This window comes from Dromaius novaehollandiae, chromosome 2 (assembly GCF_036370855.1).
Source record: "Dromaius novaehollandiae isolate bDroNov1 chromosome 2, bDroNov1.hap1, whole genome shotgun sequence".
Lineage (NCBI taxonomy): Eukaryota > Metazoa > Chordata > Aves > Casuariiformes > Dromaiidae > Dromaius > Dromaius novaehollandiae.
Window position 1 is genome coordinate 141,318,938 of NC_088099.1, and position 23,891 is coordinate 141,342,828.

General features: G+C 39.2%; 1 protein-coding gene across 8 annotated transcripts in view; it reads right to left on the reverse strand.

Moving 5' to 3' along the window:
* OXR1 (oxidation resistance 1) overlaps window positions 1–23,891 on the reverse strand; it is a 276,903-nt gene that overhangs the window by 150,205 nt on the left and 102,807 nt on the right. Inside the window, exon 1 of one of the 8 annotated variants that reach the window (XM_064507615.1) lies at window positions 19,310–19,356. The exons of the other annotated variants lie outside the window; for them this stretch is intronic. Within the exon in view, the coding sequence (XP_064363685.1) occupies window positions 19,310–19,341 (32 nt within the window). The 5' untranslated portion in view covers window positions 19,342–19,356. Of the gene's footprint in view, window positions 1–19,309; window positions 19,357–23,891 lie in introns of those variants that run through there. 8 annotated transcript variants of the gene reach the window in all.

Below are 23,891 nucleotides of genomic sequence, written 5' to 3' on the forward strand. Positions count from 1 at the left end.
TCTTCATCTACAGCTATTGCATCTCATCTTTACAAAGTTTTGAAAAACCAGGAAGTTATATAACTTAGTAAAAAGCTGATAGGGCCTATGTCATTCTAAATCTCACTGTGTGAAAATAAATTACAAGATGTGAAAAAAACCCTCTTCAGGAACCAAAATCTGTATCCCATAATAAGTCTACATGTGTGTGTATGTATGCATATATATGTGTGTGGTTTTATATATATATATGAAAATAAGAATGAGTAATAAAACTTTAAAGAAAAATAATGTGTGGGAGGGAAATGGAAGGAAAGGATGAGGGGAAAAGGAACAGATTAATACCAGATGATTTCAGGATGCTGTTATGATGAAGTGAAAAGACAAATCATTTTGATGACTTCTTATTTTGAGTCTTTTTATACTAAATAGTAAATATTCTAAAATAAGTGACTTAAAACGTGAAGCTTAATTGGAATAAGAAAGCCAAACAATTCTTGTATAGTTTTGTAGGACTGCATACTTTTTTTAACCTGAAAACAGTCCTTCTTACACCAGTCTCTACTTTTCCAAGGCAAAAAAATTCTGACAAAAAAAGAAAAAAAAAAAAAAAAGGCCATCTTTGATTGGAGGTGAATTAGGCCAAGTCAACAGATCATTTTTAATATCCCATTTTCTCAACAAGGCACAATGAAAGACACAGTGCCACTGGCTCAAGAGCCATTCAAGAATCTCTGTAATCCACAAAACTAGATCCCTTCCCCCACCCCACATCAACCAATATCATCTTTTATCCACTCAAATATAGGCCACTTGGAAAACAAGATCTGGTAATTCTCATTTGATTCATTTGCAAGTGGACATTTGGAGTAGACTTTTAGAGAAAGAAAGCAAAAGAACATATTTTCTGTAAAATGGATACAATGGAAGAAAGAAGGAACAAATGCAAAATACGACCAAAGCACATGAAAACAGAATTTGCTTAAACCAAACCAAATTAAAATGATCACGTTGCATATCAAGGTTTTCAGAATGGTTCGCACATTTTACTTTTTTAATGTAAGTGGATAAAATATAGAAAACTGCTGAGAAAAGAAATTCAGAAGTGACCAGGCCATTGGCTACATACTTGCATCAGTTCTTGCACCTCTTCTATGCTCTAAAGAATCCTAAATTCTTCTCTGCACACTGTCCTGGCTTCAACAGGGTAGGGAAGGACCAAACAGAGGAAAACCTGACATCTAGAGGGAGCACGTGTGGAGCTCTAAGCTATGGAGTTGAATCTGTTCAAAGTAGTCAGCTGTTTTACAAGGACTTTCAAGGAGGCAATTTTGGACTTGGATATCAAAAACCTGCCTGTGTTCCTGTTTGGGTATCTGTCTTTGTAAGACATGGACAAGGTCAAATGCATCGCCTCCATCAAGAATTGATCTCTGGCTCCAGTGAATCACCAAACTACTATAGTAATGGGGAAAACTGGATCTCTCCCACAACCTTTTAAAAGAAAATTCCAGACTACTTCTGTGAGGTGTTACATCCAGTGTGTAAGGCATCTACTGAAGAGGCCCATCACACCAAGCTCTTCATGTACTTTGGCACCGAAATCCAGTTTCTGGATTTAGTTCTGTGAACAAAGTTCTGAGCAGCTCAGCAGTATGTAGACAGAAGACATTTCTGTCCATACCCAGAGAAGGAAATCTTTGCAATGGGGACTGCACCAAGAGTTCAAACTACTGCTAATAATCAGTATCGGCAAACTACTGGTATTTTGGTCAGCCAGGGTCTTAGGGTCTTATAAAAACAGGACTGAAGCTCTTGAGCACAGCTAGCTAGAGAAACATGCACTTCCACTAGGTGCACTATGCTTTCCTCCAGGAAGTAAAAAGCAGGCTTCATTTACCAATAGTCTTAGCATGACCATGTCAGATGCCAGATGAGTGTGGAATTTGCTAAACTTTCTTTCACAAGATTAGATATATATATATATATACACATATACATATATCTTTTTACAGTAACCATCATTTTTAATATATTTTAGAAGTAGGGGGAAAAAAAGAGAGAAATCCTCACTGCATTTTGTTTAGCTGTTTCAGGATTTTCCACCATTCAAACTTTAGCAGCAGTGATGGTAACAACTGGGAAACTGCAGCAGTGCCATAGGAGAAAACTGTAACACAGCAAATTGCAGCTTCTGTGGGTTTCCTTCACTGTAACTCCAGTCTTTTAAATAAAGAAATCTGTACTGCCATTGCACGTTAAAATACAGCTTCTAGCAGAGCTTATTAAAAAAAAAATAATTAGCTTGAGATTTTCTTAGTCAAGTTCTCTAGTTACAGTGCGTAGGAAAGAACTAACCAAAAGCAGAAGTCCCCTGCCATCTGATGATACGTAATATGATCTCTTTCTCACATCCTTTGCATTTTAAAATAGCTAAGTGTTCACCGTAACCTCCTTCCAAAGATGCCTTCTGGGTAGCAATTAAATGTGTAATTGAGATCTTTAAGACATGAGAAAGGAAATTCAGTGTCTTTTTAAATGGCTGCGGGGAGTGAGATAACACAAATCAATTTTACGCCAAGGCACATTTCTGCACACACGCATTCAGTGTGCATTGCATGACCCCTGGCAAGTCTACAGGGCTTCTTCTTCCACAAAGACCGCTTCCAAGGTTTTCAGAGAAGGGATTTTCAAAGCTGCAAGGTGCAGTTCTTAATGGTGCTATGGATGAGTTCATCAGTCCAATTTTAAGATTTTAAACTTTTTACTGCTGGTAGATATTTTATGCTGGATTTATAGACATCCATTCTGGTCTGAATAATATTTTTCTTTCTCCTCTTGTTTTATTCAATAGTCATAAGCAGAGTCCAACTGACGGTCCTTTGAGACTAATTCCCCTATCCACTACTTAAGACGTCTTAAAAGAACTGGAAAGGAAGCACTTTATCCATATACTTACCTTCTTACAATTGATTTTCTACCTTGTTTATCAGCATTTTAGTTCACCACTCGCAGAGAAACTGATTATTCAGACACTCACTACTGCTTACAAAGCCATCATTGATAAAACTGAGTTTCACTACAGATGATAGGGCTAAAAATTAACAGTGCTGCTTCCAGGTTTTGTCAGAGCACTTCAGAATTGCAAAAAGCAAACAATCTTTCCTTTTATCACTTCCCCCTATCAATAAACACTTTAAAAGTTTCATTAAAACAACAATATTAACTCAATACAGCTCTTTTCATCCCCCTATTTTTGCATCCAAACAAACAACACACAATTCAGGATTCAAAATTAAGCTCAGTAGACAGTAAACTGTGTCTTTCATCTCAGTGAACCTTGCCATTTCCCTTGAATTTCATTTCCATATGAAACCATTCAGTAAATACACAGCAAGTCTCCTGCCTCCCATGCTTTGCTGCCTTCTGATTCCTCCTCCTTTCAAGTGAATAGCAGTACTCCGGAGATCACCCCATCTTAATCTCCTTGTTTCTCTTTAATATTTCTCCATTAATGTTGCTCCACTTCTACCATGATTACAGGACTTAAAAACTACTCAGGACTGAAGGACCACATAAGAAAATTCAGATAAGAAAATTCAAGGAATCAAGCATATCTATGCTATTTTTACATGGATTCTTCTCTATGGGAGAGTCTTTTTAAAGAAAAAAACAAGAAAAAGAGAGCAAGAAGGAGCAAGAGAGAGAAATGGATGGAGAAATAACATAAGCAATCAGATCTGGGAAAGCTTCCAAGAGCAGAAATGTCAGGAGGACTACTGCACATATAGCAGCCTTTGCATTTCAATCAGGAATACAAATAATGGATATAAAATCTATTTCAATTGGCTGCATGCAACACTTTTGGAGAAGAGATCACTGCCTTTTTTTTGCTCAGGCATTTATTGTAGCAGCAGTCTGAAAGTATTGCCCTCAACAAAGCCCTTCACTCAGGAGGGCAGGGATCTGCCACAAAGATGTACCCTACAGAGCTGAGACATACTCGGCTTGTCATTTCAATTTCTCTCCTTGTTCTAGGATACCCCTCTCCTGTCCCAAAGGTCCATTCTCAGGGTCCCTTGCCTTCTGGATACTCAAGCCCGGTCCGGTCCGGTCCGGTCCGGTCCTGTCTTCTCTTCCTTTCCTCCCTCCCCTTCTTATTCCCTTTCACATGAGGTGAGAAATTGCAAGAAATTAATACCCATTTAGTCCCTCTTGAGGTTTAGGGCTCCTCTTTTTCCTTTAGAGTAGTTTCCCTGGTTGCACCTGTGATAGTCATGATTAAAGAACTACCATCTGCATGTGCACAGTTCTGCTAGAGCAACAGGAGGAAAAGAGAGAGAAAGGACCTCTTCTGCACAGAAGGCAAAGAAGGATACAACTGACAGATTAAATCTTCCTGAAGACTGAGGTGTTACACATGCAAAAAAGGTAATAGATTATTCATATGATTGTACACTCTAGTTTCTGCAGTATGACTGTCTTATTCAGACTACCTGAAAAATTAGGATAGAGAGAACCTGTCTGTAAGGGATAGACTTTGCATTGTCAGTTGGAAAGCTTTACAGGTGCACAGGAAAAGTGATCAATTGTTAGGCAGCATGCAAGCAGCACAATTAATAAGGCAAAAATTGTCCTTTCCCTCTTTCCCCTCACTCCCCAATATCCAAAGGGTTAATCCAAATGAATGTTCCCTTAATTTTGGTCTGGGAAATATTGTACTTCATGCTGGACCCATGACCAGTGAAATATCCGTCCCACAAGCCCCTGACCATAGGCAAACCCTAGGCTCTGCAGAAGTCTCTTGCCCAAAGAAGTAAACACAGTCACTCAACTGCATGCAGCATTTTATATGGTCATTGCCTATTTGCCTGTTTTTTCCCTAAAAAGGCTTAAAAATAAAAGTATCCTCTGTTAGTGTAATAATGTGCTAGTTCTGTGTAAGCCAACAGGAATTTTTTTCCCTTGAACATGCTTATGAGAAGATGAGAGAGCTCTAAAACCAAGGCATAAAATTAGAAGCACCTTTGTCAGTCAGGGGGATGCTTTCACCAATTTTAAAGCAATAGGCTCATTCAGTTCAGAAACTGTGGGTACTCTCAGGCACATATACCAAAGAGAAAAGCTTTCTTAAACATAGTCCTGTACTCAATAAAACAAGGCCTGCATTAAAAAATAGCAGCTGCTTTCAAAAATCATTTCTCCGTGGCAACTACAGAAAAGTCACTCCAATACAAGCAACCCTTGGCAAAAGCAATCTGTTTTCTAGGTTATTTTCTCATCAACCAGCTTCCTTGACACTGACGTCAGCCGTTTCTCAGGTCAGTGCCTGTCTCTCATATTTAGGGTTTATCTCTTATCACTGAAGAATTATTGGTGCCTTCACAATTGCCAAATCAGGAGTGTGTTTAATCACTGCTATGATCTAAAATGCCTAGCACTGTCTGCTTGCTATGAAACTTTATGTTGTAGGAATGGATATCAGTTCAGCTTCTGAAAGAAAAAAATATAAAGGCTGAAAACTGCTTCCTCTCAATGCACCTCTCTTGACCTTCCTCTTCCTCCCGAACCATAACTGTCAAAGAGGCCATGTTGTTACTGCCATAGACAACTCCCTTTATCAAAGCTATGAATTTTTTCAAAGAATTAACTCTTTCAGGAAGGGTATAGTTCTGTTTTCTTCCCCCTAGATACTCTGTGGAAGAGGAACATTTTAAGTAAATGGCTCTTCCCTGACTCCTCATCCCTCTCTTCTATTCCCTCCTACTAAAATACCCTGGAAAGACAAATGTCTTGGAGCCCGTTACCTTCCCACATCACAACTCACCTCACTTCTGCTTAAGTCACTCATCCAGGACAAGCACATTAAAAGCACCTCTCAAGGTTTTCAGCAAGCCACATCTTATTTTTCATACTTTCATTTTTCATTCTTCACCAGCAGTTGTTCCATGTGCTAGCTAGCTCACATGAGGCAGCACAACACATGAACCCGGAGCAGGTGGAGGGCCGCAGAACACACCAGCAGTAAGAAGCATGCAAAACTGCATTTTGAAAGAAAATTGGCAAAAGAGATCAGTGCCTTATACACCCAATGAATCACATTTTACAGTTTTATAGAACAATAGGTTTTCAGACTTCTTGGAAAATGGGAACTGCAAGATGCTTCTTTTTCTAATCACAGGCAGTTTAGAAACATTGAAGGTCAATTCAGAAAGGATGCATACATCCCTAATTTTCCACAAGAAAACCAGTTTGAGAAATAACTTCTTGCCTTGACATTACCTATAAATAGCACAGGGAAGCAAAGCAATCCTAAGGGCTGTTCGTGAGCATCTCTGAAGCTCAGAAAGCAGGTGGCTAAAAGTGACATTTGGAAATGGATAGGCAAGTTATTCCCATTTAGCTGGCATTTACAGGAAGAGGAAACACAAAAGTTTGAGCTAATCTGGTTGTTTACTCCATAAAATGATGCCTCATTGACAACACCTAAACTCATTAAGTTTATTATCACGCAAGAGTGATAGATCCTTTATGTTTCACATTTATGTTTCTATTTGCTTCTAAGCTCATGTATTAAAAAGAATGTTATAAGAAAACACATTGTAACAGTGAAATTCAGTGATGATTTTAATCATTTTGGCCTCTTCCTGCATCTTGAAATAAAGGTCGCAGTTGGGAACAGGCTGACTTGTAATCTAAATTTTCCATCTAAAAATGGCCTCTGAGAGACATGTATTGTATTTTGACAAATTTTTAAAAGGTGGAATATATATTTATGAACTTATATCACTGACCTTAGGTTTCACCATTTTCCTTTACTAAAACAGCACTGTTCATTATTAAATTTGCCTTACAAACAAATCAAAACACATTATGCAACTTCTGGAATTAATATCTATGCTATTATAACATTATTTATGCAGTTTTGTTCCTCTCTAATGGTTTCTTTCTTCCTGTCCCTTCTGGAAGATTATATGGACAACCTCATAACTACTACAGTCCCTGTCTAATGTTCTTCATTCTCACCTCAAAACCTGTCAAATCAAATTCCTCCGTCTTGTAATTTATGAAGCAAGAGTGCACCATTAGAAATATTCCTTGCTTTTTAAAGCAAGTGGTTGCTAGCATCCTTCATTCTATTACACAAAAGCTCCATGCATTTCCTAGCTCCATGCTTGCAACACGACTTCTCCCTACTGCCCTACACCCACCAAGTTCCTATGCCTTTCTCTAAAACATGCAGTGAGCCCAACATGCACAAATCCAGATGTTCCAGCTGCAGGTATCTGCATACTAGGAAATCAGATAGTTTTTTAAAATGTTATCAGATACTTTCTTATCTGCTTATTTGTGAAACTAAGGGAAAAAGTGATGCTCTATTATACCCAGGGCATGGGCACCCCAATTAATTTTTTCTTAGCAACAGTTTTACATTCAAGCTGACAGGAAAATGAGTGCACATACTGTATCCACAGTGCTTCGGAAGGCAAAACTTAATCAAGTATACCAACTCAGAAGGTATTTTTTGACTTCACTGGATAAAAAGTGGTTACACAGCAAAGTACAATATTTTTTCTCTCATTACTTTACACTGACATGTTCCCTGTGCATTCAAGAAAAGTATTTAAAATCAGACCACAGAAAATGTACAGGTTGTCTTCCTTTTCTATTCTCTGCAAAATAAATGTTTTTCTCCAGCAGATTTCTCTGCTTTAGAAAGCAATGCAGGTTGAATGGTAAAATACAGTCATTATTTGAGGCCATGAACTGCACTGTGAATAGGAGCTCACAGTGAAACAACTGTATTCCTATTTAGAGGAGCATCCTGATGTTCAAAATCACTGAACACCCAGAAATATCCATTGAAATTAGAGCTATTTAGTGCTCAGAACCAAAGCTAAGCCATAATTTTATTCTAAACATTTGCATTAAATGAGGAGCCTAAATTCAGAATGTTAAATCTGAAAAAAAAAGAGTTCACAAAGCAAATGACTTTATCCCAACTGTACCAGGCAGTTTCTCACATCTCCAGATTACTGTGTGGTGCAGCATGGGAGGCAGGCTTCTGGGCTAACATAGCAGGGCTCCTGAAAATCAGAAATAAAATACACAGAGCTCAGGAGGCTCCTGGTCCCCTGTGCAAAAGCTGCCCGTACTGCACACCTGGGGCATCTGCCAGTGCCATCCATCTTCCACTGCCACAGTGACCATCTAATAAAGCCAGCTGGGATGAAATAGAAGCCACCAGGCCACAGAAATGAACATTACACAACATGAAGTCACCTAACCAGTACACTGAACTATTTTGGACAGTGACATTCATAGCAATTATAATAAACAGTCTGCCTTTAACTGAAACCTAATGGCTGATATGACAAACTCATTTTTATCACTGTAACTCCATGACATTAAATAAGGACCCCTGGCCATGGAGCATACAGCCTATTTAATTAATACAAATTCAGCTGGGAGACAGGACACAGAGACTAATTTCACGTAAGCTGGTTTGTGATACAAGGACATATGGTTCTTGAGATTCCTTTGGAAAACCAGGTCCCTCCTCACTTCCCTGCAAATCACATATGTAGCAAAGCTGAGTTGTGACAACTCTATCTATTAGTGAATTGCTGCTACTCAGAATCTACCATAGTCTCTGTACAGCAATTTTCACAAAGCTGCCCTTTTACTTCCTGGCCTATTATTTTCTTCAGTCTTTTCTCTTCCTGCTTTCCCATTTGAATATCTGATCTGCAGCTTCCCAAAACAGCAGCAGCTAATTACAGTGTCCTCTAAAGCCTCATGTCATGGAAACCACCCACAGTTCAAAGGTATCTTGGTGTACCCTTTCCAGTCTTGAGCCTGTCTGCTTTATGGATCCAGATGGGAAGACCCCACAGTGCGACGCAAGCTCTTCCCTTTTTCCTCAGGGCCATATTTCACTCCCAATGCTCAATCGGTTCACTTCAGCTCACTTTTTTGTTAACTAGAACTGGTACCTGCATAAGCAAGAAGTATGGTTACCCATGTCCCCACCTCCAACTCCACAGGACACAGGATTCAGTGACTCGGGAACCTCTGGAGCTTCCACAGCTGCTCCTGAAGGAAGGCTGGAGAGGTGTTATGCTAATATGCCCTCCTCAAAGGCCTTCGAGAGACAGCAGCTATCACCCAGTTGCTTTTGCAGTAGATCTGCCCTTTCACTCCTTTGAGTAGCTGGAGATACCACAGAAGAAGAATCACAATTCAGTATCCTTCCTTCTAGCTATGGTGGTCCACACAAATCTATTATATATCAACAGGGGCTTTCCCTGCATGTTCAGCATCTGTGCATTCTCTTGAGTGTTGCAGGATAACAGATATTCTAGATTATGCCATGGTTAAAGCCTGAATATACCAAGTCATGTACCTCAGCTGATATAATTACCAAATCCTTAGTACAAAGGAATACAAGCAAAAAAATGAATCACTAGTTTTAGTATCAACTTTTGATCTCTTTTCTAAAGATGACTGTAAAAGAATTAGTCCTAATTTAAGAGACTGAGTTAAAGCAACTATCTCCCACCTTAAAACTGTTTAAGAAACCATGACTGGTAACAAAAAAGAAAGGGCCTAGGAAAATCCAGAAACTAAGATCTTGATGCAGCAAAAAGGAGAAGCATGCTTGTGAACTCGGTATGAGTTCCTTTGGTGCAACTACTGGATGAGGGCATGAGGACCACTTTCATTCAGTTAGGATACAATCTATTTTGACCTAACACACATTAAGGTTAAGTTCTTGTACCAGTGTAAAAAGAAATGAGCAATTTTCCTGATCCAGCACAACAGTCATGACAGCAGGCTCTTGGCCTAATGCTGGAACTGCGGCTTGCATTTCTATAGGCACTCCAAAAGCCAGCTTGGCTGACAGAGTTCATCAGCCACTGCCAACTGCTGCTAGTAAAGGTTGTGGCACACCTCACCTGCAGCCATGACCTGTTCTGCCCAAGGCTGGCCTCTACAGGCACACCAAAATGCTCACTGCAACTCTACTAGAAATATGAGACTTACATGTAATTGGAAAAAAATTAACAGACTCTGAGTCTCATCAGCAACTGATGAATTTTTTTGTGAACATCTGTTCTCTCTACTGTTTATGGGAACATTTTTGTGTCCTGTCATTGTAATGTTGCATAATCACTAGGAAGAGACTATCATGTGGACAAGGATGAATTCTGCCTGCAGTGGTGGGCTGCGCAGAGGGCTCAGACTGATGTTACAACACTCATTACATGTATTTTCTCTGTGACAGAATCTAGAAATATCTTGTGTGAATTCACCTTCCCACAGAAACAGGGCAATCATTAATAGGAACCATTCTTAAAGAAAAGTGTGGGCAAGGCTTAGAAAAAGAAAGGGCAACAATTTATAGCATATCCACGTGAGGATGTCTTTCTCCTCATTCTGCTGCATTACCACAGCAAAGCCTTCCTCTCGATGGGATATTTTGAAGGCTTGTCTCCTAATTTACTTCATTCCAGATGAACCAGTAACAGAGAACAGAGCTGGACCTGGCAGCACCTACTAGTGTGGCAGCCAAGCGAAATGACAAGCTATAAGCAAAACGACAACTACACTCAGCGGTAGAAGGAGCAGTGGCCTTTCACAGGTACAACCGTGTCCTCTGTTGTGAAAGATTTAAGGAAAGATTTAAGGAAACCTAACATAAGAAAAGAGAAGATCTTTGTCTGCAATCTAATCTGGTAATTACACCAGTGTAGGGCTGCCTTATCCTGCTGGTTACAGGTGATCTGACCGGTAAGAATATGCTACTCCCTCTTCCTCTAATGTGGGGCAATTACACACTGTAGAGTAAAAATTCAAGAAACAATATGCCTCTCCCATTATAAAGAAAATAATACTTTTCTTCTCTTCACCCCCCCCCCCAAAACCTATTTCTGTGGATTATGCCTTCAAGAAGTTAGAGCGAGAAAAATGCATTATTTTCAAAATTCGTTCCACAAGTTCTGAAGCTGGTGAGTCTCATGTATAAGAGATGAGTAACTAGAAACATTGTATTCATTTCAGTTTTTCAGTGGGGTAGAAAACTGATAAGAATTATACAGCTAACAGAAACTAGGCATTAAGAGTTCAGTGACAGTCAGAAATTATTGAAAAAGCCTAACATTCTTACTTCTAGAATTTAATAATAACTACTGTCCATTTTCTTTAACAATTACCACAGTGTGAGATTCACTTTTGCTACAAACATTATTTCCCTCAATTTTAATGAAAAACACCACAAATGCTGTGGTAAAGTGATTAGTCTGGGAGAAAACATCCAGTTTTAGTAAAATGCACAATAATTTTGAATTCAGTGGAAATTGCCATATAACTCTTTCCCATCTGCTGAGGGACTCCAAGAACTGTGGGCACGGAAAAGGCTAAATACTGAATAGATATGTATATTTAAACTTTCTTGCATCTAATTTGAAGTAAGCAAGTGGACTGCTTCAAAATACAATCTGACTTTCAGTTTGCAAATAAGGATACAACGCAACACTCCTTTCCAGCCATTTATCACACAAAGGCAATGCATGATGAGGCATATGCGCAGAACATGACAAACTTTTAGTCGTCTGGCTATATTTCAGAGATACTGGATAGAAAAAACAAACCAGAACCTCAGTCTGACCAGTTGATATTAACTCACTAACCTTTAAACTCTTGAGAGTTAAAGTCAAATAAAAGCAAGCTTTACCTCCTATCGATAAAAACATTCGACAAACAGGCTACTCTTGCAGCTTTGCATTTCAAGACTTGGCACCTTTGGCACCTACAACATTTCCCATTCTATATCACACATTTGAGTTCTTCCAGAAGCTATCATACCAGGCTAAAAGTAACTTGAAACATATGGCAATTGCGAGAGAAAAGTAAGTATAATACTTTGGTTTTCTTTTGAGTAATTCTTAAGTTTTCTTCTGCTGGCCTGGTCTTGGATCCTTAGAGATGTACGAGAATTTTCTGGGATGAGCAAGAAGAGCTGAAGGCACCTCCAGCATAATACATTTGACAAGGGAAAATTCATCATTGCTGAAACAATATCCCTCCTTCAAAATCCTATTAGAATTCTTGTCACAATTCATGTATTATTGGCAGGGCTTACTTTGAGCAAGGGTCAAATTTAGACCCAAAACTTTAAATAAATTTTGTATGAATAAAAAGGTCTACCTGCACAGACTTCATTGCCAATTGAAGGTGACAAATCATCTCTGCAAAAAGAGGTTAGAATCTTTCACCATAAAAATAATAACCACAGTTTATGTTTTCAACAGAAAAAAACTGGTGTCTGTGCTTATTCCTCATCATGATAGATTTTCTATTAAAAAAAAAATACACATTTCAGTACAAATCTTCTAATTCTGTGATGCTAAGTTTGATATTTCCCTTTCTAGTCAGTGTCATACTTTTTTCAGGAGCAAAAGGGGGAAAGTTGATTTCAAATGGAGTATCACTGAAAAAGAATATTTTGAATGGCATTTTCCCCTGCAAGTCAGAAACATAACTTGAAGGTTAAAGTGAGGCACCAACATATGCTGGTAGTATGTTGCATCAGTAAATTACTTTTATTATGTTTAAAGTACTTGGAAGCAGTCATATTTCTTAAAAAATATTTAGCGAGCAATTGCCTCTTTATTGCAGGCATTACAGAGTTTCCAGAATGAGTAAGGAAGACTGATTTGGAAAAATTCACTGAAATTTGACTTCTTATAGTGGCAAAAGGTAACAAATACTGGGAAAGCAAGTATGAAAAACAGAGAAGAGTTAGATTGCTAAGTGTAAGAACCAGACCAATTATTTAAAACATTCAGGGTAAGGCTCTTGTAATTGCAAATAGGAAGCAGGGAGGTTATTTTTAAACCACATGCTGTATTATCAACAATGTGCAATGTTTACCTTAGCAAGAACACTGCATAGAAAGTTCTCATAAGGAGTAATGAAAATATTTGAATGAGAAAAATAAGAAAGCTAAAAATGCATTTCCTATGATTTGTCAAATTAAGCACTGATGCAAGAGAGAGACCCACACCTGCAGCGTGGCACAGGCCTATCCAATTAGTAAGCTCACCTAGCAGGGGAGGTAAAAGCTCATAAAGCTCTCATTACATATTTCTCTGTACATCATGAAATGGATTGGCCACAAACCTTTAGGCTCACTGAGGTACTTCTTTCAGACAGCTTATTTTATTGGCTTCTTGGGGATTGCAAAGGTCATACGTGATACTTTTGCATCCAACATTTGCATCCAACATACAGTGTTGTTTTGGAGAAGATCAAAGGGTGACGAAGTGCACTGACTTTAAAAAACTTGCTGTGATATTTATAACAAGTAAAGCAACTAACAATCGTGGGAAGGTTTTCCTGAAATAACTTAATGATTCAATAAATCTGATGCAGTCAAGCTGCATTCTGTTTGACAGTATTTGATATGAGCTGCCAATGGCATGAAAACAAATGTGAAAAAACTGTGAAGTATTGTTTGAAAATGGCAAGAGAAGAGGTCAGGTATTGAACCAGATCTCCTTTATTGCTAAATAAAGGAGACCTGGTTCTAGCACACACCTGAAAATTTCAGTGGTTCAGTGATTTATATTCTCATAAACTTGCCATTAGTTCCCCTTTAAAAACAAAAAAGTAATAACATACCTGCTGCTTGTCTTTCCCCCTACACCTAAATCTAACAATTCATCTCAAACCTGAGTTAGATGCTGAGGGTACACTGCTGCAGAACACAAATCTTTGACACATCGAGGATATAAAACAGGATGCTCTTGCAAGCAGTGAATCCATCTGTCCAAAATGTGCTTCAACACTGCTCCTCTACGCAACTTTCCATAGGCCTGCAGCTGCAGGACAAGAGATAAAAGCAGAGGCAGATCCACCGTCACTTCACATCACAGGTACTACTGGCCAGCTCACTCAAGGCCTTTCAAGTTAACAGAGCGGTTCTAGTTCTGAACCCAGATGTATTTTGGATATGCTAACATGCTATAACTTAGTTCTCTGTAGCTCAGCATCAGTGGCCCCTTCTCTATTTAGCTAGGCTAATTACAAGATACTAAATGTATTAAAAAAGAAATAAACCAACCTGCAGCACAGATGGACATAGCAATATGGTTAAGAACAATGACCTCATTGGAGTTTGCTCCATTAACTATTGTCAGTGTTTTCAAAACTGAAGAGCAGCCGATGTGAATATATGCCTCAAACGCAGTGTTTTAACTCCAAGCACAAGTGGCATCGATCCTTATGATGGACAGGAAAATGACACTGTGAAGCCACCGTGCTGACCCCAAAGGGAGCAGCACAAACATGGCCACAACACATGTTCAGTGATAACTGCATGTTAAGACAGCAAAGTGATATGTTGTGCCCACAAAAGCACAGAAATAAATTCCGACTTCTTTCTGGCAGTGACAGAAGGGCTAAGAAGGCTGTCTCTGAGATAAGGCAATACAGCTTGAATTTACATGCCCACAGATGCCCCATTTGCTCTCTTTGAGAGCTTCCCCAGTACAGCCATTGCATATTCTCCCTCTCTACCCTTGACAAGTAGCAAATAGAGGTAGCCTACACTTGTCATATGCCAGCATATATCATCTGCTTTGCAGAACAAATACCACATCAGTAAAATCTGTAACTCTTACAACCATCTATACCCTCCTTTACCCATAACCAAAGGACAGCAGGAATCAAACTGATTAATCATGTCTGAAAAAGCTAAACCTAGTAAGAGAGCGGGATAGCTTCTTGAGATTTTTAACATTCTTATTGAGAGTATACTTCTTTCCCACATGAGCAGCCAAAATAGTTGCTGAATATACTGAAGCAGGATAAAGAGGCCTACCATCCACTTCACTTTGTTCCTGTAACAGTGATTGGAAAAAAGAACAGCATCTCCATGGCATGATACAGCAGAGAGGTTCCCTGAATGGAAGTTTTGCCAGTTTTGAAATGCATGGAATGGATGTATTTCATTCAGCTGTGCTGCACAGAAGGAAGGATACGGTCAGAAACTCCTCACCTCTACCTCTGCTCTGCCAGGAGGTCAGCACTACCACCCATCCCACCCATCTGAGCACAGCAAGGTCATTCGTACTTTGCATTCTCCGCACTTTCCTGTGGGGCCACATTTAAGAATGAACACAATCCAATTTAAAGCATATGAATCTTTGCTGCAACATCCAGTTTACATAAATGTATGCTTCAAAGACCGGAGAACACATAATGCATCTAGAGCGCACGCTTATGCGCACTTGGCTTTGCAGTAGAGGATGACAGCATAAATGTAAAAACATTTTGGGCCTCTCTTTGAAGGGAAATTTCCTTTCTTGGCCAGCACAATTTATTCAGTACAGAAGAGTCACTGAGTATAAAATCAGGATGACTCATACTTGTGTAGCGGTTTTTAAATCATCAGCAGTTAAGGTCATTGTCAGGAAAAAATGTCAGGAAGGTTTAAATACTGTTCTTTGAAGGTGCAGTGAAGTGATAGCTAATGGATAAATTTCTGATAGCAGCTAGTTGAGCATTAAAATCAAAGTGACTTGGCTTTTCCCTTCATCATTTTAACAGTGTATACCACTTGCTAACAAAGATCTTTCAAATATAAAGCAGCGAGCTTTAGAAAGAAACTTGCACTCTTTCTTAGCTCTCTGTTGCTGAGCATCAGTGGCTCCTTCTCAGAAGTGATATACACATTTTTTTAATATGTTTGGTATCTTGTAATTAGCCTAGTTTGGTAGAGAGGAGACCACTGATGCTGAGCAGCAGAGAACTAAGAAACAGTGCAAGTTTCTTTCTAAAAGTAAAAATATATAAAAGTATTAATAAAAGTATCCTCAAATTACCAGGAGAAAGGTTGTTTCTTAGTCCTGCCAGTGTAATCGGAGGAGCACAATTCTTCTATCAGACACATACACACTAATGTCTATGGTTTTAGTACTTAACTTGCTTGGATACCAAGGACAGAAAAAGAAAATTGCATCATACCATCCACTGACAGCTACTCTTGGTCTCTGCTGGTCTGTACTCAGCACACTCTGAACTATTCACAGGAGAGAAGACAGTCAGATAAATAATTATTTTATGCCATTTGAAAGTGGTCTGCATGCCATAGTTTTTGGACCCCAGTTCTTGGTATGCTTTTTGCATGTTCTTTTTACTCACTGGATGGTTTTGCTGAGGCTTACTCTAAACCTTCATTTCTTATCCCCTAAAAAGGGATGCAAAACAAAGCAAATGCATAGCATGCCCTCAGATAAATTTCCCCTCTGCCACACTTCAGAAGAGATGAGTAAAGACAAACTAATCAGAGGATAATTAGTTACAATTTGCACAATTTTGTCACTATAAGTAAAAAGGCTTTTTCTCAAGATTAAAGGGATTGGAAAGCACTATGTAAAACCTTTCTTGAATTTTCTTCTCAGGGGAATTTTTGCAAAGCTTTCTTACAGTACTTTATGCAAGGATCTGATTACGTATTTTAATTCATTTTCACTGTAATTAGTCTAAAAAGCTAGGTCATATGAATATTAAAGCTATTTTAATTTGAGCAAATCTTCTACAGGGATACACACTACATCAGTTGGAATTTGGGGCACTGAACTAGTATCCCCTTTGGTTTAAATGGGACTAAACAGCCTTGGAGGATGGGCAACTGGAGACTAGATTCTGGCCCACTCCACCCCAAAGCAACTAAGAATGCATGCATTTGCTTAAATTTAGAAAAGGTCTGAAGCACACATGTTCAGCACAGCAATCTCTGCCATGCATAAAGATATAGTCAAACCTTCACCTATTAAGCAGCAGCAATGGCTTAAGGAGTTGCTCCTCCAGTGCTGAGATGTGGTAATCTATCACAGACCTCTCTTAATCTGTGTTTAACTAATTTGTCCTCCTTTCCACCCAAGCAGAGCACAAACACTCCTACCTTTTAGCAGAGGGTGCAGCAATATCTTGAATTACTGTAACTGTGTCATAAGAAAAGAATTTTCTAAGATGGAGACTTCCTGGCTCTATACAATGCCAGATGTCATTAATATCTGGTCATTAGGCTGTGCCCTCCATAAAAGGACCTGATCATCCTCTTTAGCTTTCATCTGAATAGTCCTTCCCATGACCAAGTTAAAAACTTGCAAGACTGATTAGCCTTCCTAAACACTGCGCCAGAGGCTGAGACCCTCCCACAACACTAATTTTGTTTAGGATTGAGAAATACGGTTCAGAATTTTCTTTGATTCAGTGTAATGGGAATTACACATAGAAATCATTTTGCTTTGCTTTAAATTCCAGATGGTATACTGAAGAATTGCATGATAACCAATATACCTAACTCTTTTAAAAAAATAAATATATGTGATGGTAGCCTTTGCTTGTCGCATAGCATTGTCAGGAGTTTTGATTGCCTGTAGGGATCTGAGAGTTTCTTTTTCTTCTTCTTCAACCTAGAGTATTTCATTACTGAAGTGAGATGAGTGGTGTCTATATCCTAAAAGTTAACAGATTTCTGTAATTGTTTTTGGAGTCAAAGATGCCTATATAACTGGAAGGTCTGATAAATCTTTTCCTTTAGGAAGACTGACTTGAAATACAAGTAGCATGTATTTTTCCCCAGTTGCTGGGGGGCACCACTGTGGACTAGTGTATTATGCTGTTTACTATTCTTCTTGTTCTGCTTTAATAGAATATACTAACCAAACGCTGTTAACACTGTTACACTAATGTGTAAGTTGTTTTGATATTTTAAAAATGTAATCTTAAAAAGATGATCAAATCCACACAGTCAAAAATGCTGTGAACCTGGGTGACAAGTCTAACTACCCCAAAATTTCTCAACCCAAATATCCTTTTAAATGAAACTGTTTATTTCACAAATCTGCTGACATCTGAAATCAAGAGAATTCAAATCAAGATCATTAATCTTTATCAAACTGCACAATTTTAATAAATGACCGCTACTCTGACAGTATGGTTGGCAACTGTCAAAAATAAAGGATTTATTTATGCTAAGAGGAGCCAAAGTCAGATCATGGCTGTCTGAAAAAAAAAAAAAAAAAAAAAAAAAAGCCAAAAAGATAAAACCAGAAGAAAATTGAAGGAAGCTTTATCCACCTGTGATAGGAAAGGGAAAATTAAATGCAACCTATTACTGCTAAAAGAAATGGGGCCAAGCCTGATGAGCTGACCAAATCTAATCCATCAACTAAAAATGAAAATATAAACCAGGGCTAGCAATATTTTGCATTTAACTAATACACCAATCTTTGCATGTATTTTGATATCTACTTGAACCTTATCTTTAGCAGAAATACAAACATAAAATAGATACTAATACCAGATTAATTGCTACTATCAGTATTTTCGAGAATTGTTCTTCAAGTACTATCCCAGAGAATAATATTTCCTTAACATCCAGCCATAAACTGAGCCTCTTTCATCTTGGACAAACTGGTTAATTTGCTGGAGCATGCCTCATTATAGCCAACCCTTCTCTAATTAGGTCAGCTGTCAGCTCCTCCATCCAAGCTTATTTTAGGTTTCGTATACTTTATGACAAGCATCTTTTTTCCCGCACAAAGAAATCCAGCAACATGCCTTTTCCTCTGTTACATATGGAGAGGGTACATAGCCCATCACAGATGTGGTACAACTAACCCACACACCTCTTCCTCAACATCTTTTCAATACAATTTGCACCAGATTTTATAAAAATCAGCACTTGTCTGCCTTTTAGAGAGCCTTATCTTCAGCGAAGGTTTATATTTTTGTCTTAAGGCAAGGAAGAAACGTCCCCACCTTACACTTTAGAGCTGAGGTCAAGGACAGATTTAGGCGTAAAATACAATACAGGTAAAGCCTTTGCTTGAGCCCATTTGTGTCTGACATCCAAACTGCATGGATACAAGGTCGTGCACAGCTGTGGGCTTTGTGCAAGTTTCAAAGAAAACCAGGCAGTAGATCTGAGATTAGACCCAAGCATACCTGTAGATGGGAATAAGCAGAGCCTGGCCTCTCAGCCAGGTCTGTTAACATATATGCCATGCTGTTCTGTGGTGACAATGTATGCTAGACAAGATAGTAAGACTTTTTCCTTGAAAAGTCCAACATGAAGGCATCTAGGCTATGTGGAAATCAGCATGCTGTGTTGCATGCCATTTCCTTGGCCACATCATGATAGATGGCACAGATAACCTAAATGACTGCATGCAAAATTCTATGGACAATCCAGAAGGTGAAGCCAGGTCAAGCACTATCCCCTTTTTGCCTTAATTCAACCTTCATATCTTACTGAATCACAGGATGTTTTTCCTCCTCCTCCATCCTTCTGGAGAGTCAGGCATCTCTTAGTCATAATTCCTGTGGAAAAGAAGTTAAATGCAGCCTTTCTTGCACAGAACATAATTTATTTTGTTTGCTGAAACACTTCTTTAATCTATGCAGAACCCAGACATTTAGATCAGCTTGCATATTACTCTGTCTACAATCAGCAGACTGTCTCACACCAACATGTTACTCAAAATCACAAGTCTATGGTTGTCTATAAAAAGCTTTGAAAGGCACTGCAGGAAAGCAGCACTAATGGCAGTACATGCTGAAGACATGAAGCAGATGTGGCTTCACAACCTGTGCCACCTGCATTAGACTCTGAGCTTTGGGGAGTTGCATACCTCAGCAAGTACCTGGAATAGGAAAGAATTAATTTATCATCAAAAGTTTTAAATGACATAATAGATTGTACTCTGTCCTAATATATCTGAGAGTTTATCCCTGCCTCCAAACTGTAGTTTTGCTTCTTGTTAATGTTCTGGGTTGCTTTCACACAGAGTCACTCATTTTGTGAAATCAGCCTTGTCCAGAAGAATAAATCCATAATAGAATAGGTGTTCAACTCTTAAATATTGTTTTGCCTGCTGTTTCACCTTCTGCTCAGTTGAGACCAGTTACAGAATTACAGAACAGTTGAGGCTGGAAGGGACCTCTGGAGATCATCTAGTCCAACCTCCCTGCCCAAACAGGGTCACCTAGAACACGTTGCCCATGACCCTGTCCAGATGGCTTTTGAATATCTCCAAGGATGCGGACTCCACAGCCTCTCTGGGCAACCTGCTTCAGTGCTTAGCCACTCTCACAGTAAGGAAGTTTTCCTCATGTTCAGATGCAACTTTCTGCGTTTCGGCTTGTGCCCATTCCCTCTCATCCTATCGGTGGGTGCCACTGAAAAGACTCTGGTCCCATCCTCTCTACACCCTCCTTTCAGATATTAAAATGCATTGCTAAGATCCTCACTCAGTTTTATCTTCTCCAAGCTGAACAGTCCCAGCTCTCACAGCCTCTCCTCATAGGAGAGATGCTCTAGTCCCTCCCTCATCTCAGTAACCCTTTGCTGGACTTGCTCCAGTAGCTCCATGTCTCTCCTATATTGGGGAGTCCAGCACTGGACACAGCACTCCAGATGTGGCCTCACCAGGGCTGAGTAGAGGGGGAGGATCACCTCCCTCAACCTGCTGGCAACGCTCTGCCTAACGCATGCCAGGATACCATTGGCCTTCTCAGCCACAAGGGCACACTGCTGGCTCATGGGCAACTTGCTGTCCACCAGGACTCCCAGGGCCTGCTCTGCAGAGCTCCTTTCCTCCAGGTCAGGCCCCAGCATGTACTGCAGCATGCGGTTATTCCTCCCCAGGGGCAGGACTCTGCCCTACCCCTTACTGAACTTCACAAAGTTCCCATCTGCCCATCTCTCCAGCCTGTCCAGGTCCCCCTGAGTGGCAGCACAGCCCTCTGGGGTATCAGCCACTCCTCCCACTTTTGGATCATCAGCAGGTTTGCTGAGGCTGCACTATGTCCCTTCTTTCAGGTCACTGATGAACAAGATTGGACCCAGTATTGACCCCTGGGGGACACCGCTAGCTACAGGCCTACAACTAGGCCTTGTGCCACTAATCACAACCCTCTGAGCTCTGCCATTCAGACAGTTTTCCATCCACCTCACTGTCTGCTCATCGAGCCCACACTTCCGGAGCTTGCCTATGAGGATGTTATGGGAGACAGTGTCTAAAGCCTTACTGAAGTCAAGGTAGACAACATCCACTGCTCTCCCCTTGTCTACCCAGGCAGTCATTCCACCAGAGAATGAATCATGGTTGAATCATGGTTGGTGAACCATGATTTCCCCTTTGGGAATTCATGCTGACTACTCCTGATCACCTTCTTGTCCTTTGCATGCTTGGAGATGGTGTCCAGGATGGCCTGCTCCACGACCTTTCCAGGGATGGAGGTGAGGTTGACTGGCCTGTAGTTCCCTGTGTCCTCCTCCTTGCCCTTTTTGAAGACTGGAGTGATATTTGCTTTCTTCCCGTCCTCAGGCACCTCTCTTGCTCTCCATGACCTTTCAAAGATGATAGAGAGTGGCCTAGCAATGACATCAGCCAGCTTCCGGAACACGTGCAGGTGTTTCCCATCAGGGCCCACATAATCAATTTTTAAAAGGGGCTTGGGCTTTCTAAATTTTTCTCAGGCTTGTGAACTCTTATTTAAGCACTATATAACAATGGAAAGAAAATAAAGAAGTAGCTTTGAAAAAAAGAAGAAAACGAAGCAATTAATACAGATCTGGAAGCTGTGTCCTTCATGCATGACTCATCTGGGGAGACAGTAAGGTGGGGATGATGGAGAGTATGGGGACAGTGTGTGATTTGGGCATCCACATTCTGCACAACTCTTACTTTACCTGTGACCCTCATGGCTCAGAGACTTAAAGTTCATGAGGTTTCTATGCTATTTCTGTACAGATTTTTATAAAGAATACTCCCCAATCAAAAGCACTGACTATTTTATGTTTTAGCCTCACTGTGACCCATAAAATAAGGATTCTTGCATTTCCTTTGAGAGAGTTGATTGAATGGGTTTACAGTTTTTCGTGTTGGACGCACAGTTTGGGGATTAGTATAAAACTCTGTCTCTAACAGTCATACAGAGGCATGTACAATTGTCCTTTTATACAATTAAGGCATGCAGACAAAACATAGCAGATTTTTTCTAATGTTTTTCTTTGTTTATTCTTTCTATCCTCAATACTTCACTCTCAAAACTTAGGGCACTTCACATGTCTACTCTTACCCTTGCAACAATCAATTTCTTTCTATTAGTTAAGGAAAATAAAGAGAGAAGATATACAAATTTATACGATTCTAGATTTCCCTCTTTTTGTAGTTAAATTAACACACAAAAAAAAACCTTATTGATTTCAAAGCTAAAATAAAGAAAAACATGGAAGACAGTCATGGAAATATTCATAGCCAAGCATCACAAAACAGCTATAAATGTAAAGCTTTACATGAGATGAATAAGAACAGAAAATTAAAGGCACTTGTGGTGGAACATCATTTTATTCTGGTGATTTGAGTGGATATAAACAAATGCAAAACAAAACTATTTCAGACATTTGGACTAAGAGAAATTCTACAGGAAGGAAATTATGTAAATTATAACACAGAGACTGTCTTTAAAAGGGCAAAGAAAAAAATCCATAAGATATAAGTATCTCTGTCATGGGTGTGATCCAAAATGTGCTGATGTTCATCTCCATTGACAACAGTCGATATAAATGATTAGACACAGAAAGCTGGTTGGACTACATCCTATCTGACACACCAAGGTAAATGCCCATACTAGAAAATAAAGGGGTAAGATTCACTGCGCTTTTCTTTCGGCCCTTTTCTCCAGGTGTGCAATAAAAGTTTTGGACAGATCTGTTTTAGAAATAAATCTGTTTTAAAAATATTTCTTCACTCCTACCTTTTTTGTAATTCTGAAAAAACTTTAATTTCAAAAAGAAAAAATTTAAAGCAGAGGAGATACTGGTTTAGAATAAAAATATTTTCAGTGCCTCGACAGAAGAGCAAGAATATTGCTATAAACACCAGCGTTCAGAAGCAAAAGATGTTCTTCATTTTAATACACTCTTCAGTGCCATTAATTTTCCTTCTCTCCACATGAAATCAGAGGCTAACTGGCATTATCAACTTTAGAAAGAGCAATTACTTCAACTCCCATGATACTTGAAACATTGCGAATGGAAAGCACTGTTATTTTCAAACATTTACAGAGTATGTTATACCTGCTTCACTGCTACTCTCTCTGTGGGATATAATTTTCTAAGAAAACACTTTAGAATGTTTAAGGAACAAGATGCAGAACAAAGTAACTTTCGGCATTATGAAACCACATGAATAATTATCTATCCTGATGTAAAGGGTATTAGTCAACTACTGTAAATGTCTCTAAAATGATCTCAAATCAATTTAAAAGATCTATGCGTATACTTGATTTCAAAACAAACACAAAGCAACTACACATAAAAGCTCTTGGATCTTCCACATATGCCCACAGTTTTCTGAATACCAAAAGTTTTAATTTTTATGCAAGTTTTGTGACAGCACAGTTATACACCTTGCTGCCCTAAATTATGCAAACTCTGTGACATACGGCACACACATTTCTGTGACAGAGAAGAGCATGTGTAATTTAGACTGGCCACTCACAAAATGTTTAAATACATTGTCATTTTCAAGAGAACTAGTATTTCTAGACATTGATACTGAACAGCACTGTAACGGGCAGACTGGTACTGTACACATCAACAGCATGTGAACAGGTATTTGTTATGACATTTTTTATTTTTGATCAAGCATTTGCAGCCGAGCAGACAAAACCCCAACAGCATTTATAATGGCTACAAAACTTCCCTTCTTGTCCTCCAGGAAGTCACTGTAAATCATGCCACTGAAGACAGACAGCTGCAATCCTCTGTGTTTCTAATTACAATCAATGCATGGTTTCATTAATATTGCATGGACCTTTCTAATTGT